At 38.6% G+C, this 16410-nt stretch overlaps 1 protein-coding gene across 14 annotated transcripts in view; it reads left to right on the top strand.

Moving 5' to 3' along the window:
- The window catches only part of CDC42BPB (CDC42 binding protein kinase beta), a 98654-nt gene extending 82244 nt beyond the window's left edge, over positions 1-16410 (top strand). For 6 of the 14 annotated variants that reach the window (XM_056345170.1, XM_056345162.1, XM_056345174.1 and 3 more), the window contains 11 exons: positions 3178-3394; positions 3786-3848; positions 7197-7793; positions 10423-10520; positions 10632-10716; positions 10865-10985; positions 11075-11192; positions 12113-12151; positions 12281-12386; positions 12486-12556; positions 14656-16410. In XM_056345170.1, coding sequence (XP_056201145.1) covers positions 3178-3394; positions 3786-3848; positions 7197-7793; positions 10423-10520; positions 10632-10716; positions 10865-10985; positions 11075-11192; positions 12113-12151; positions 12281-12386; positions 12486-12556; positions 14656-14787 — 1647 coding nt within the window. In that variant the 3' untranslated portion in view covers positions 14788-16410. Of the gene's footprint in view, positions 1-3177; positions 3395-3785; positions 3849-7196; positions 7794-10422; positions 10521-10631; positions 10717-10864; positions 10986-11074; positions 11193-12112; positions 12152-12280; positions 12387-12485; positions 12557-14655 lie in introns of those variants that run through there. The other 8 variants (XM_056345166.1, XM_056345175.1, XM_056345173.1 and 5 more) reach the window with 4 other exon arrangements.

Below are 16410 nucleotides of genomic sequence, written 5' to 3'. Positions count from 1 at the left end.
TGAATTGTAAAAAACAAAGTTCTACGTCTTTTGCTGCTTCTTTGTAGACAAAGTTTGGCTTTTTTTATTCTCTTGATTATAATTAAGTATATTTTTTGTCTCCTCTTCCATTGGTGTTACCAGGACCTGGTTTTTCTTTCTTAGCTTTGGGAGGACCCTTGTTTAAGGGACTGGTGCTGTAACAGAGTAGGCGAAGCTGGGTTCTGCTCACTGATTCTTTTTTCCATGTATTGACTTGTATAAAAAAAACCCACAACATTTGATATTTGTTTCCTTAATTTCATATTTAAGTATAACAGACAAAAATTAAAATAAAATAATTAGCTTAGTTATAATATCTTCTTTGTATGTTGTATCTGAATGCTGTATTTAGTTTTTAACACAGGTTCTTTCTTAGGTTTTGTGTGAATTATATTTAAATTGGAATTTTAAAATATGGAGAAAGGTGTGGTGGTAGCCAACATCTATAATCCCTTGCGTTTGAATTCAGAATCTCAGTTTTCAGTGTGATCATCAGTCATACAGAATCAAATCAGTGAAACATGGAAGCCAAAGAGCTGGCAGTCATATGCAGTCCCAATCATTTGGTCCTTTAGAGTTTTACTTAGAAAATGTCTTGGCTACTTAAATGCTTCTGTGGCTTTCCTTTTCCTCATTTTTGTAGAAATATTTCCGGAAGCGTATTTTCATCCTTCAGTTTACTACTACTTTTACCTTGGTTTTCCTCTTACTTGTTTCTAATTTTTTTCTTTTTTATTCCCATCTGCCTGCTCTTATTCTCAAATTAGCAAATGTGGAATACTATGGGAAAGGACTTCTGAGGAGAGAAAATGAGCTATGCAGAATGGTGGTTGATTCGTTTAAGGATGAGGCATCCATACAGTTTAGCCTGCCTGACTTGCTGCTCTAATTTCTGCCCGCAGTTTTTAACTGATAAGAGTATCTAAGAAGAAAAAAGAAAAAAAAACCCAACCAAAAAAACCCCTTTTGTCAAGTATCCCCATGTAAAAATACTTCTGTGGATAGACGTAACAAAATGTCTGCACAGTTTGATGAGATTATCCCCTGCTAAAATGATCTGACGAATTAGCTGGAAGCCTGGTTGGTGAGTATATCCATCTAGAGACACTGTTGACAGGGACAAGAGGAAGCTGCCAAAGTCCACCTCTTTTGTTAGTTTTATGTACTCCTTCAAAAGAAGGAATTTCTGAAACTGGAAACCAGTAATATCTGATGCAGTGAGTCTGTTTTCTCAATTTCATTTAATCCTAGATTTGCATCTTGCTGACATAATTGACATAGAGTAGCTTCTGTGCAACAGTTAAAACTGTTACTTTACATCACCTCTGTAAAAATGTGGTCCTTCTTTCTTATGTATTATTTCGCATAACACGTGATGATATTGGTGGCCCACCAAAGAGAGATTTTCATTTCTTTTGGATCTTCCGCCAGAAAAAAGCAATATCAGAATGCTGCCAGACACTAAAATATTGCAACCTCTGACCCTCCATGAAATCAAGAAGAGGAAGAACTTATCTCAGACTCCAACATCTCTCCTTGGTAACCAGTTTTTAAAGCTGGATGCCATCCTTGCATCCAGACGCTGCAATCTGAGTGCTGCCGTCGATACATTTTTAATAATAATGTGAGAGTGTCTGTAGTGGAGTCCTTCCATAGCTTAGCAGTTGGAGTTAAGAAGCCTTGAATTTCATATCAGATACTGGATTTTTGTGTGATGAATAATTATATATATATATATGTGTGTGTGTATATACATACGTGTATATATATATATATATATAAAATGACCAGCTCTCCCATTTTTTTCCACATTTAACTGCATGTAAGATGCCACCTTCAAAAGACTGAGCAGTAATACATGGTAGTGCTTCAAAGGGAAGACCATAGCTGAAGTCTGGTTTGGTTTGGTTGTCAAATTTAGAAGTATTATCCATTATGCCTCTATCCATCTTTAAAATGTTAATGCTTAGTTACAGTTTAGACGTGAGCAAAGCTTGATGCAGAGTAATAAGAGCTATGAGCAACTGCAAACTACTCAGTTCTTTTCCTGCTGCTTTTCACTGTTGTCTTACTTCTGGAGTTCTGTCTTTGACATCTTATTGTCCCAAGTTTACTTTCAGATATATTCTATCTTTTAAGATGAATATTATTACTTAATTCACTCTTTCAGTGTATGTTGCATAACTGCATCATCTATTATTTATGATGATTTTCTTATCAAGGCATATAAGCTGAAGGTGTGTTATTCCATATTGCCACCTTCAGTTTTGCACTTTTGCACCTTTTGCTGCTTTTTTTCTGTTTAACTATTGTTATTCTAATAGTGTGTTTTGAGGGCTGATACTGGCTGGTGACCTGTTTGTCTGTGACTGAAAGCATAGTTCCCATGATCTCACAAACCCTTTTGTATCTTTATACAGGACACAAACCTAATATTAAGAAATTAGTTAGTGCGTACTTTGGGTGACAGGAAGTTCCTGAATAATTTTTCTATTCAGAGTACATTCTGCTTTGATACCTATAGGATGATTTACCCAAAAATTTAGTGAAGCCGTAGTGATTTTCTTTTTAACACGAAGAAGTGGGGCAGTACAGTGCTTCAGTCTCAAATCATTGCTTTTCTCCAGAGCTTTTAATGCAGATATGATGTGCTCTTCCCCCTGGACAAATATTGTGAAAATTAAGTAGCAAAATCAGAATCTGGAAATGATCATAGCAATACCATTGAGTTTAAATGCATCTGATTTGGAAAGCATGTGTGTCTTTTTGAATGAGCTATTAAAAGATGGGGGGAGGGGAGGGATCAGGACAAATTATGGCATGTTATTGAAATTCCAGTTCAGAGCAGGAAGGAGCCCTTTACTGCCATGTATTGCTTATTGTAGGAAAGGAATGTAGCGTTCCTTGCCCATATTTTAGGATTCAGAATGACTGAGCAAGACTGAGTATTTTCAAACAAAACTGCTGTGGCTTGTGTGGGGTGTTTTTGAAGCACTGTGGTCATATTAGCTGTGTGCGATGTTGCATACCTCTCAGGTACATCATCACATTGTTATGAAAAACTGTATTTTACTACCACAGTTCTGTGAAGTATATAGTACTGACAAAAAGGGCCTTTATTTTCTTAGTAATTTCACTTTCTCTGTCTGTTAAAAGGTGACAGCTTCTCTCTTAGGTTTGCCTTCAAAGTCTTGTTCTCTACTGATCCTGACGGAAAATGAGAATGAGAAGAGAAAGTGGGTTGGAATCCTGGAAGGGTTGCAGTCTATCCTGCACAAAAACAGACTGAAAAACCAGGTTGTGCATATTCCACAAGAAGCCTATGACAGTACACTGCCTCTTATTAAAGCAAGTTTAGCTGCTGCTATTGTAGGTATGTTTGGTTTAACTTTTTGAAGTGTGTGAGGGTTGGAGCTTTTAGTTGGGCTTCTGTAATGAGAGCACTGACACCTTGAAATAAATTTCTCAGCTGAATTTCTTTATAGGAATTTAATAATGGGGGGAAGTGCTAATCTTGCATTCATATTCAGATTTCTTCATCTACTTGGAGTAAATGATACTGTTTAGTTGTTTAACAGATGGTTTTAGCAATACTTTATATAGCATGCTTTTGACAGACTGCATGAACTTAAGCAAAATTGATTTGGTGTTGAAAATCTGTTTGTCCAGAAATGTAAAACAGACTGTTTGCTTTGAACAGCTGGAAAAATGTGAGATTAAGTGTAGCTGAATTAATCGCCTTTTTTTTTTCCTTCCTGATTTAGATCGAGATAGAATAGCAATTGGTTCAGAAGAAGGACTGTATGTGATAGAGGTGACCCGTGACGGTAAGTTAGGCCATAATGCTTGCAGTAATTACATATGGAATAATGAGCTCCATAACTTTTAGTGCTGTTACAACATAGGTTGCACAACAACCGCCCTTCATGTATAGTAAGTATTAAGCACTCAGTTAACTGATGAGAAGGAAAAGTGAGTGTGAGGTATAAGCACTAATTTGGTCGTTACCATTACGTTCAGTTGACTGGCTGAAATTAAAGGGATGAGTTACTGGGCATATTCTGACACAATCTCACCTTAACTGTGTTCCCATAGCAGGTAACAAAACGCTTCAGCACACAGAACATGCACAGCACACACAGCAGCAGTTGATGCACAATCAATTACCAGGCACTTACTAAATAGAACCTGAGTGAGAAAAACTTGATGTGGAAACAGACTTACTCCAACCTGCATCATCAGAGGACTTAAACTGACATATATTAGAAGTTAGACAGCTAGTGCAATAAGCACAAGCATTTGTAGACTTTTCATTAAAGCCACCATGTATCATTGTTTCTTCCAGAAACTTGACAGCCGTTCATGTTCTGTTTCAAACCAATAATGGCCAAAGCAAATGCCTTGCTTGTCCCTTTCCATTATCTCTTTATTTCCCTGACCCTATGCTTCTTCCTGAACCTGCTTTTTCCTTCCTGTTCTCGATGCACTCTGCCCTCTGCTTTGGGAAAAATGGCATCAGATTAGCCTGTTCTTCATGAAGACTTAGCATGTGCATTCCAGAAATTCACAGAGTGTGCTTCGGGTACCACAGCGAAGCGTATGCTGCACAGTCACTGGGGAGCACAGGCATATCCCTCTGTCATTGAATTCTTAGGCATCACAGCTAGGGAGTAAGGGATTAATTTTTCCCTTTAACCTGATATACTGAGCACAAATACAGATAACAATGGGAGACATGCCTTGGTATGGTGGGGAGAGCACGGAGACCAAAAGAACTACTAGCACATGAGCATGGGGATTGTTTGGGGTCAATCCATACAAAATGCAATTTTAAACATTTTTTTTACAGAAGTTAAGTAATATATTTTCAAGAAGCAATGCAGATTTAGGACACAGTAATCTACTATTATTTATCTCTTCCAAGTTATTTCTTTCTCTCTGACTTTAAAAGCACCAAACATACCTTGTGAAATTCATACTTTCTTATAACTCATTAGGCACTCTAAATTTAGACAACATTCTAAATCCATACTTTCTGTGGTGTAAGAGCTAACAGCCATGGCTGTCTGATAGGATTGTTTCTAACAAAAGACCTAATGCTTTCTTCACCTTTTTTTCACTTTGTTTATAAAGTCTGAGCTTAGGTTCTTCTGGTGTCTTTTAACTATCTGGAAGTTGAGGATATTGAAGTCAGTGATACAGATTTGTAAAAATAAAAGGTGCCTTTTTCAGCTTGGAAAAATCACTGAGACACTCCTGAAATATCCTTTTGACTGTTTTTAGTCATTGTCATTCAAATTTCAAAAAGGATACTTCTTTAAATATAGCTTTGGAAGAATTTTAATTTCCTTTTTCAAGGCAATTTAGTTTGTAGCGATTTGACAGTTGGATTGCAGTCATGCTAAACTTGCATTTCAGTGTCAAGTAAAGCAGTGAGTACAGGTTCTGAAAGACTTGATGTGCAAAATCAAATGAAGTTAGGGATGTGGTTTTGGGGCAAAAAGCAAAACGTTATTGCTTCCGTTTGCTTAGAATAAGCCATTGTCCAGTTCCAGGAGAAACTGCTTTATACATGGAGAAAACAGATATTTTAAATTCTTTTTGGCAGTAATAAATGCCATTCCTTTGAGTAAACTTCCAGTGGTCATCATTCTGTAAGTACTTAGATATAAACGTAACTATAGATGCAGATAATTCCAAAGATTCCAGTACAGCTTCTTGCATAAAAGAAAATCGTACATTTAATTTGAAAGGTCATTTCATAAAGGAACAATTATCTGTATCACTGTGTCATATGTAAATGTGAAAATGAATTGTAAGTTTTGGGTTTAAGTTAAAAGACGTTTTGCAGGAGTTTTCTGTGTCCAGTTCCTACGTGTTAATAACATTTTTATAAATTGTAATTTCTTTTCCATTTTATGGCAGTTGTAATTTTCAGTGTTAATTAACTGCCAGCTGCTAATATCAAAGGTCTTTGGTCAGAATATCACTTAGTTCTTGACAAATAGTGTAAACTGTAAGCTGGAGTTAGAGCTAGGGGGGGGAAAAAAATAATCTTGGTGGCAAAGTTCCAACAGCTGGTTATTTCATAGAATGTTTCTTCAGACATATCATCTATTTGTGCAAGTGGGAGGATGCCACAAAAGCTTTGTGATTTAAACAGCCAAAGTCTTGTTACAGAATTTACAGAATTTGGTAACTTGGCAAAGTTACTCAACTGTTACTGAAAAAAATGCATATAAATTCCAGTTAATATTTCTTTTTTATTATTATTATTATCATTCACAGATATTTTGAATGCTAACAGAAAAATGAAAGTAACATTTTAATATAATTAGCTTATGCGTACTAGGTTTCCTAGTTTGGAATCGCTTAGCCTCTTCTACCTGTAACCCATGAAATGCTCACTGCTTTCCTGAAAGTGCCTGTATACCCACAATCCCAAAAGCAGAACACATTGTACATAACCCCCTTAGCTGCCTCTAACTCAGTTTTAAAAAACACTTCAAACAGTGAAACTAGTTTCCGTGGGCAGCCTAACTAGTCCTTACTGTGAGAAGGCTTTTCCTGGTGCCTGTCCTAAACATCTTTTCCTGCAGCTTAAGCCCATTTCTTCTTATCCTTTTCCCATCTCACACAGCTTTTTTTACCTTTCCATATAGGTGCTTAACACCCACTTACTGTACTGCTTTTGTATTAGGCTGAGACATTTGCCGGCAGTACAGAAATTTGTATCCTCCATTATCAGCATTAAATACTTCCTGTTTCTTTTCTTTGTGTTTTGCTAATTTGGTCTTCCTCCATAGTTTACTGAAGATACCGATACTTTCCTGAAGGTGGGACCCATTTCAGAAGATAGAGGGCATCTTGCAGTGTATAGATAGTACAGATGACACTATATAAAAAAACTCTCCATTTATCCCAGATGTTAAGCAGCCTTTTTCTGTCGAGTTGCTGAGACTTTGTATCCTGTAACTCAATAGAGTCACAGGAATGCTTTGTTTCCTCATTTGTTCTAAGAGTTAATAACAGAGCATCAAACATGTAATAAGTGCTCTTTCTTATCTGGTGTCTGTGTTTAGATTCATTTTCAGACATCAGTATGTGACGCTGCAATGTTTCCAGGCCTGATGGTTTTCTTGTTTAACTTAGGGCAGCTTTTCTTTCCTTTGCAGTGATAGTCCGAGCTGCTGACTGCAAGAAGGTGTACCAGATAGAGCTTGCTCCCAAAGAGAAAATTATCATCCTCATCTGTGGTCGGAACCATCATGTTCATCTTTACCCCTGGGCCTCTCTGGATGGGTCAGAAGGAAACTTTGACATTAAGCTTGCAGAAACTAAAGGCTGCCAATTGATTACAACTGGAACACTAAAGAAGAGTTCTTCAACTTGTTTGTTTGTGGCTGTTAAACGACAAGTTTTTTGCTATGAAATTCACAGAACTAAACCTTTCCACAAAAAATTCAGTGAAATTCAGGCTCCAGGAACTGTACAGTGGATGACAGTGTTCAAGGACAAGCTCTGTGTTGGCTACCAGTCTGGGTTCTCTCTGTTGACCATCCAGGGAGATGGACAATCTATAAACCTGGTAAATCCTAATGACCCCTCGCTTATCTTCCTCTCACAGCAGTCTTTTGATGCCCTTTGTGCTGTGGAGCTCAGTAATGAGGAATACCTGCTTTGCTTCAGCCATATGGGAGTGTACGTCGATTCGCAAGGTCGAAGGTCACGCATGCAGGAACTAATGTGGCCTGCAACTCCTGTTGCCTGTAGTATGTATATGTTTTTCTGTTGCCATATCCCTGTTGCTGCTTTACTTGTCTTGAAATAATCAGCATTGTATTCTATTTTGCTTTGGTTTGTCTTTCAATCCCTACAATTGAAGTTTTGATGAGTTAACAGGATACATAGTTCTTCCTAATGGTAGTTTTGGACTTTATGATCTCCTGGACTGAGATCCTGGATGCTGCAAGAAGAGAAGCTCTGTCTTGTTACAGGACACAGAAGAACAAAATATGGAATGCAAAACAACTTTTACAGAGAGTAGTCCTGGAGGCAGGACAGTGCAAGACTACTGGTCTGTGAAATTCTGTGAAGATTTTTGCTCCCCTAGAGAGTGTAAATGTCTAGGTGTCTGTAGGATGTCCTCTGTGTCCTATACTCAAAGTACAATAGAAGGTTGAAGAACAACTCTAAAGGTTCATGAAGATCACAAAATAAGCAGTAAAAATTTTGGGTTTGGTAGAACTGGTAGCACTTTTTCTCCTTTTGGTTTTGTTTTTAGGGGGAGAATTTCCAAAAATAATATAGGCAGGTGGAGGGTAATTTTTCAACCACTCTTTTCATTTCAGGAGCATTGACTTAGCAGCTAGTTAGGACAGAAGCACATGCAGAGCATTTTTCAGTATTTGGTAGTCAAAGGCAGTTTGTGATAAAACTGGGATTTCTATTTGGAGCTCAAATAGCAATTGAAATGTTTTGAATGATTGAAGGCAAGAAGTAGCTTTTTGTTTGAACAGTACAGCAAGCAGTCAGGTGCATGCTGGTTTGATCAGGTCAGGCCCTGATAGCAGTTTGTTTAATTTTAATTGTCTTGAACTGAGATTGTTTGCTTTTTTTACTTTGACCTAATTCTGTCCAGAATTCCAAAGCAAAGGCCCAAGGAAACAATGTAGTTGCAAATTTACTTTAAAACACCATTAGCCAAAGCTAATGTTTCCTTTTCCTTTATCAGCTTTACAGTTTTTTGCATTTCAGCAAACTAGACTTGCTAGTTAATGGTTTTGTTATTATTACCAGCTGTTCTTACTGTAAACTGTTGTACAGCATCCTTGTGTGTGCAGTCCTGAGTGGTGTTAGCCTGGGGCTGTTTTTGTAGAAGGAGCAACGTTTGCTGCTGCCAAAGGAAACTGGATTACTTCCCTTTTCATTAGCCCGGTCCTCCTTCCTCAGTCCTGGTGTCTGCCACTAGTGTTGTAGGCTTTTTTTTTAACTGCCCCATCAGGAGCTAGTCAAAGTGGAAGTGGTTTCTCCCCCTGTTGCAGTTTCTGCTGTGGTAAAGGACCATGTCACAGAGAAGTGTTAGGATATGGTGGAGAATTTGTCTCTAGGACGTTCAGTCCCTCATGCTAGGAGAGGCCGAGGTCTGCGCTAGCGCAGTCAGCTCCATTACCTCGGGTGGCCTGTCCAGGTTGCAGTTAAACCAGCTTCACGTGCTGGTTCTGTGCTGAGTCAGTGCAGGCGTTGTGGGACTGCTTAACTTGAGCGCAGTGCAAAGACTGGGAGCCAGCAGGTCTCCAAGCTGTAGCATGAGCAAGCCCAGTGCAGACACTATCATATGTCTCTGGGAACCAGCTGAGATCTGATCCAGCTTATCAGCTCTGACTGGTAAGTGCTGGCCTTGGCTACCAGCTGGCCAGGCAGAAGCAGTTGGTGTTTCTTTCTGAATGCTCAGTGGTCTCCCTTGATTTGGACAGCCAAGCCAACTGTGACCCCATCTAATAACTACTTGACCGTACATAATTTCTGGGATACATACTTATGACGGCTGTCCAAGGCTTTCTGTGAACAAATTTAAAAAATGGCATGGCAACCTTACTTCAGTTCTTCTCAGGAGATTCTGTGATGTATTTTTAGTGACCTACTAGGTAATTTTTCTTTTGTTTGTTGAAGCAGCTCTTTTCCCTATTAGCTCCCATAAATTTCTAGTAACCGCTTTTTACATCAGGACACAGTCTTTACACGAGCAGATGCATGTTGATATGAGGCTCTAGGGATCTCTGCTTTTCATTTGACCTACAATAAACTTGTCTGCCTTTTACGTTTTAAAAAAAAATAAATAAAAGAGAAAATGGGTTGTGGGCTTTACACATTGTGACATTTTCCTGGTTAACCTGATAAAAGTAACTTGCACACTAATATCTGAATCTAGATAATTGTTAGCAAAAGAGGAAGGAAATTGAGAACAGATCCACATCATGACTTCATGACCCACCTCACAGATGGTGGCCCTCTTTTCCCGTGCACAGAGCAGATGTATAGTTAGTTTGCTGCTTCCGAAATGAAGTAATCTGCATCTGTAGAAAAGATAGCTGCTGGGTTCCTACCAAGTAGCAAATTCGTATGCATCTGAAAACTTTTTTGCAATTTCATGAAATCATAATATGAAGTTTAAAAATACTGAAAGGGTCAAACTTAAATCTTTCCATGATGCTGGCAGTTGTTAGCAAATCTATTATCACAAAAATACCTGTTTGAAAGTGGGGCTGGGAAAAAAGTGTTTTAAAATATGTCTTGCACATAGTGGAAAACTTTTAACTATTGAAATGTGCTCAAATATGTGTCAGTTCTGGACTTCCTGAAACCACATTAGGGTTTTCTGTTTGTTTTTAATCTACGCAGGTTGCAATTCTTCATATGTAACAGTATATAGTGAGTATGGTGTTGATGTTTTTGATGTCAACACTATGGAATGGGTCCAGACTATTGGTCTGCGAAGGGTAAGTAATTCTCTTTGAATATAGATCTTCATTGGGTTAATTCCAAATTAGATATTTCTTCACAGTGTATGTTAGGCTTGAGTTAATTCTCTGTCTCCTTCCTCAAAACAGATCAGACCATTAAACATGGACGGCACGCTGAATCTCCTCAACTGCGAGCCACCAAGACTAATATATTTCAAGAACAAGTTTGCAGGTGAGTACTGCCCAAGGGGAGAAATGGGAAAATGATACAAAGCTGAGTAATTTTAAGTCACGTTACCTTTGCATGAGATGAAACTTGTATTGGATGCGTCTGGGTCAAGGTGTACCTATGTATGTGAAATTGTGTTGTGATATTACAGCAGGAGCTGTCCTCAGTGTGCCAGAAACATCTGACAATAGCAAGAAGCAAATGCTTCGGACTAGGAGCAAAAGAAGATTTGTATTTAAGGTTCCTGAGGAAGAGCGATTGCAACAAAGGCGGTAAGAATTTAATCGTGGTGTGTAACTTACTATACATGATAACATGCAGACTGGGAATGCTAATAGTAAAAACCACTCTGTTCTTTTAGGGAAATGCTTAGAGACCCTGAGCTAAGGTCAAAGATGATTTCTAACCCAACGAATTTCAACCACGTGGCTCATATGGGACCAGGAGATGGAATGCAGGTTCTCATGGACCTCCCACTGGTAAAATACATTTAAAAGGGAGGGAGGTGTATGTGCCTTTATTCTTGCTCAAAAAACTGTGAAGATGAGCAATAAGGAGCTCAAGTATTATCTCTGTACCAGATTTTTCTTTTAATCATTTTGAGAAAGGTGGACCTTCGTGATGAGCAATGCTTGTAAATCCTGTGCAAGGAAATACTGTTAGCTGACTTATGAGACTGAAAGAGATAGATATCACTGCCAGGAGCTTGTTAGTAGTTTGTAAATAATCAGTCTCTCCTCCTTCCTTTTCCTTGTTTGACTTCTTAAAATAACAGAATGAATTTCCTTCGTCCTCATCCTCTCAACATTCTGCTCTGATATCACCTCCAACAGGCTTTGAGCATGTCTATCACATGAGCTGTATCTCTGCTGAAATCTTTCTCCAGAGTGACCATTCCTCACTGCAAGGCTCCCCTCTGCTTTCTTCCTCTTCCTGTCCCTCCTCTGCTTCCCTAGCAAGGGTAGGAGTAGCTACAAACTGTTAGGAACTGGAATGGTGTGCTTGTGGCACTTTGCCAATTCTAGAGCAAAAACAAGGGGGGGAAAAACTGATGCTGTGGAGGTAATTAAAATGCACGTAAGTTGCAGTGCTTTATAGGCATTATTTTTATTTTGTATTTAACAAATACAGCATTTGGTGAGCTATTAGTGTTAAATCCATGAGAGGAAGGTGCAAAGGTACACTTTTATGATCTATACCCTCTGTTTATAGCTGCTAGTCAGGCTTTCTCTTGTCCTTCTCAGCTAGCGTATATGAGGGTAATGCATTTGTCCTTTCAGCAGGAGGAGGAAGGAAAGCAGAACTGTTGGTACAGTCCCTGCCCCTTTAATAGAGGGTTTGCTGGCTGACAGGTTCCAGTGGCTGCTATGGGGCTTAGTTCTTTCTCTGTCTTTCTCAGGGTTTGTGTCTGTTACTGAAAATATGTGGATGTGGTCAAGTAAGTTCAGTTTTTCTACCAACACTGGGTTGTAATAGCTTCAAAAGCACAGTAAAGTTTTCATGAGTAACAACTCCTAGTAGGATAGCTTTTGTTGCTGGCTAACAAGGTCTTTCATTTCAACTATAGAGTGTCCTACCTCCTGCACAGGATGAAAAACCATGTCCATCTACAGCTAATGTCTCACGGCAGCAGCAGCAGAGGAACAAAACCTATATTTCATGGCCCTCGTCAAGTAAGGCTGGACGCAAGCTTGTCACTTCTGAGCTGTAATTTATGGTTTCAACAGGAGGTGTAAACCTGCCTTTTGGTTTTTTTCCTTCTTCCTCTCCAGGTGGCAGTGATGTGGGAGGAGCCATGCCTTCCCGAAGTATGTCTGATCCTGACCAGGAGTTCGACAAAGAGGTAAAGTAGCTGTTATTAAATGGAGACTGATGCTATCCTGTTGCTGTAGATTTGTTTTCTTTTTCCAATAAATTAAATTTCTGAGGAAATACTTCATAAAGACTGAGTTCTTTATGGAGATGTTTTCCTTCCACAAATGTTTTCTCCAGTCTGTAATATATGATTACAAGTTAGATGTGCCAGCACAAAAGCAAAGCTGTGAAAAGATCTTTTTATGGTGGTATTTTAAGAAGTATTATGTCTTGGATTAAGCTTTGTAGGCAAGGGAAATTTGACTAATTGATGAAATGTCCTCAAAGCTCCTAAAAATGTTCTCTAGGCTATTAGCATAGAATAGCAAAGTAATACAACTAGTTAAGTAATTTTCTGTGCTGCCTTAAGGAAGACACTTTGTCATGTAACTTGAGAAGGAATTATATTTTAAAAAAACATAGAACTGTTTATAACAGGAGTAAAAGTATACGCCAGTAGTCACCAGATTGAAAATGTCTTGGCTGTACAAAACTGGCGTCCCTGAATCTAAGGAGAGAAGATGTATGAGTTCTGTTTCCTTGCTTTATCATGGATATAGCTTCTTCCAAGCTTTGCTCAAGCACTGCCTGTGCAAGGAAAGTGTTAGGAATTATTCCTGGGAGGCAAATTCCTAGATCAAGGTCTTTGCCTCTTTTTAGCACTTTTTGGTACCCAACTACAGGCCCATATAATGTTCTGGATTTTGAAGGGTGCTTTTCTGAAACCAGAGTTCTGCAGGATGCCTTAGGACACCGCAAGTCAAAGCGTGTGCTCAGAGTTCTGATCACAGCCATGCTCCCATTTCCTTTATCACCTTTAGTAAGCCATTAAAAGCATGTGAAAATAGGGGTCTGTAAACACAGCAGGTTTTGAAACTGCCTGGGTTTTCAAAGGTGCTGATGACAGTCTATGTCATTCGAGTTAGTTATTGTACAGCATCCTTCTCAAATTCCGTTACATTCCATGGTCTAATAATTGCTGTTTGTAGGCACAAGTAATGGTGCATTCTAAGGTTTTTACAATAGTATTTTCTTTTTCGATAGGTCTTACAATTTCTTACGACTTCTTGAATTAAAACAAAGAGTAGTTTGAAACTCAGAAAGGGAGGCTTTAATAACACCTTTTGGCTTTATACTATTTTTCCCATGGCTTTTGGCTTTATCGCAGCATGAACTGGATCATGTTAGGATAATCTTGTTATGTATGATCTTATTATTGTCTGAGCCATGCAAAACCTTGTGAACCGCATTCTTGAAGGGTCTTACCTTTCAATCAATTTGCTAAACGTATATTCCCTTTCTTGAAAATAACTTGCTGCAACGGTACCAGTTTTTCCTGAAATGCAGTATTTCGTCAGCAGTGAACGTGTGCAGTGCTCAGAGTTGCAGCTCACCAAAAATAGCGGGGACTCTTGCCAGCCATCCTGTTGAAGTGAGACCAATCTGTGAAGGCAAATACCCAACAACCAGTGTAACGCTGGGGAAATAACTGTGGATAGACTGTCTTTATTAGACATTGACATAGGGTGTCTCCAGTAAACATATTCTGTTTCCAGATCTCCAGCCTGATACTTGGCAGCCTTCGCTCTTTTGTCAGGCATTTCACATGCTTGTCACTGTTGCTGTTTTGTAAGCAGTTCATATGCTTGTTTCTTTCCTTCTCACCAAACTGAAGATGATTTGACTGTAATTGTTACTTGGTTTGTATGGGCAGACAGATCTGCTCCTGGGCTATAAAAATTGCTTGGAAAACACAGGGTGGTAAATCCAGAGCAACAGTGGACAGATGGATGCATTCCATCAGGAAAGTTTTTCAATGGCTAAAGGAGAGAAGCCTGAGATGTAGCAGTTTCCACGTACTTTGCCATAATTCCTGGTACATCAGAAGGTCACCTTCAGGGACTACACTGCAGCCTGTTGATAATAATGGAATTACTTGTATGAATGTTTAGCTATGAATTGAATCTAATACACACTGCTTTGTAGGTGTTGCTCACCCCAAATTTTGAGTGCCTTTGAAAGCTTTTCAGTGTGAAGAATTGATTTTAAGTAAGCAATTTTTTTTTTTTTTATGTTTCTCATTAACAGCCTGATTCAGACTCCACCAAACATTCTACTCCATCCAACAGCTCAAATCCGAGTGGTCCCCCAAGTCCCAACTCTCCTCATAGGAATCAGCTTACGCTGGATGGACTGGACCAGTCAACCTGTGATGCATAACACTACTGCTCTCACCATTCTGGCTTCAATCATCCACTACTCCATGGAGTATTCCAAGAGCAGGGCAAAGCTGTCTCAGATGCTAGTGCCAAGACTGACACTGAATCTCTAGTGTTGTACAAGAATAATTATATATCCAGATTGTAGATACAAACTATTAAAATGAAGAAAATTCTTTACTAAATAGTGATTGAGCTTTTTATGCAGAATTGTTCACTGCTCAGTTACGGTTGATTCCTTTCTGCACAGCTGTGACAGTTTTATTGCATAGGAGCATTTAAGGCCACCAGTAAATAGTCTTATTCTTATGCCGAAAAAGAAATAGAGAGAGATACTGATAATGTTGCTACAATATCAGGAATATTATTTTTCTATAGAATGATGTAATGTCTCATTAGCAGGAAATCCTTTTAGACACAATTTGGACCTCTAAATAGGAAATGCGAGCAGGTCTAGTTACATCCTCAGATGAATACACTTTTCCTTTCTCCCGTAACTCTTTGTTTCCTAAATCTTAAGGAGAATGCTAGGAAGCTGTAGGTCATTTCCAGCTTCAATAGAATCACCAGGAAGTTAAAAGTTGGTTATAGTTTTGTGGCCTTTTAATTCTTTTAGCCATTACATATACAGCTGCATAACTGTCTTTCTATCTTTCTACCAACTTTTTAGTCTTGTACATAGGACTACTGCCAGTTATCTTTTACCTATACCCTGCTTTTTAGTCCTCATCAATCAGTCATTAGTCAGGGCTTTTAAAACATAGGTAATTACTGCTGTGAAAAAAAATTTTACTCCTAGTTCCTGCCTGTCTCCTTCTGAGAAGTTATTTCTCCTGGGTTTTTTGGTGTAAGGACACTACATTGTTTAGCTAGCAAGCCTTCTTGTGGACGCATTGCCCTTGAAGTCTGCTTGATGTAAGGGACTATATCGCACTAAAACATCAGTCTGTTTTATTGGCTACCAAAGTGGAACGTGAAGGATCTGTAACTGGGGGTGCTGCTTTTCTCATTAATTGTATCCTCACCTGCATGAAGACCCCATGATTATTAATCAAGTATTGATCATGTAGAAAAATGCACAACACACTCCTGTATATTTTGCTATGGCCCACGTGCAGTGGTGATGTTTTGCGTGTATATTTAATCTCATGCTTCCATGTATTATACATTTAGTAATCAAAGATTTGTGACCATGTTTCATTAAAAGCTTGTAATTAATTCAGTGGCTGGCATATCCAGTTTGTCATTGTCACACTAGTGTGCCTTCTGTGCCAATTTTTTGACAGTTGGATGTCACTTATTTAAAATTTGGTTTAAATGGGCTAATGGTATACCAATGGCTAATGTTCTTTTCTGAAACACTGTATAGACGTGCACTTATCTTTAGTTTAAACTGAGTGTTCTAGTCAACATTTAATCCTGTTACGTTAAGTGTTCGACAGTACTTGCTCTTTTTCTCAGATTCTTGATAAAGGGGCTCAGTTAGAGCTGGACACTACTGCTTTGGGGGTTTTCTGGTTTTTACTTTTTTAATGTAAGTCTAAGTCTTTGTAATTATTGAATTGTGAGAACATTTTTGAACAATTTACCTGTCAATAAAGCAGAAGAGGGAGGTTTTAAAGTT

Source organism: Falco biarmicus, chromosome 7 (genome assembly GCF_023638135.1).
Source record: "Falco biarmicus isolate bFalBia1 chromosome 7, bFalBia1.pri, whole genome shotgun sequence".
Lineage (NCBI taxonomy): Eukaryota > Metazoa > Chordata > Aves > Falconiformes > Falconidae > Falco > Falco biarmicus.
The sequence above is the reverse complement of the archived record's forward strand: the minus strand, read 5'-3'. Positions and strand labels throughout refer to the sequence as shown.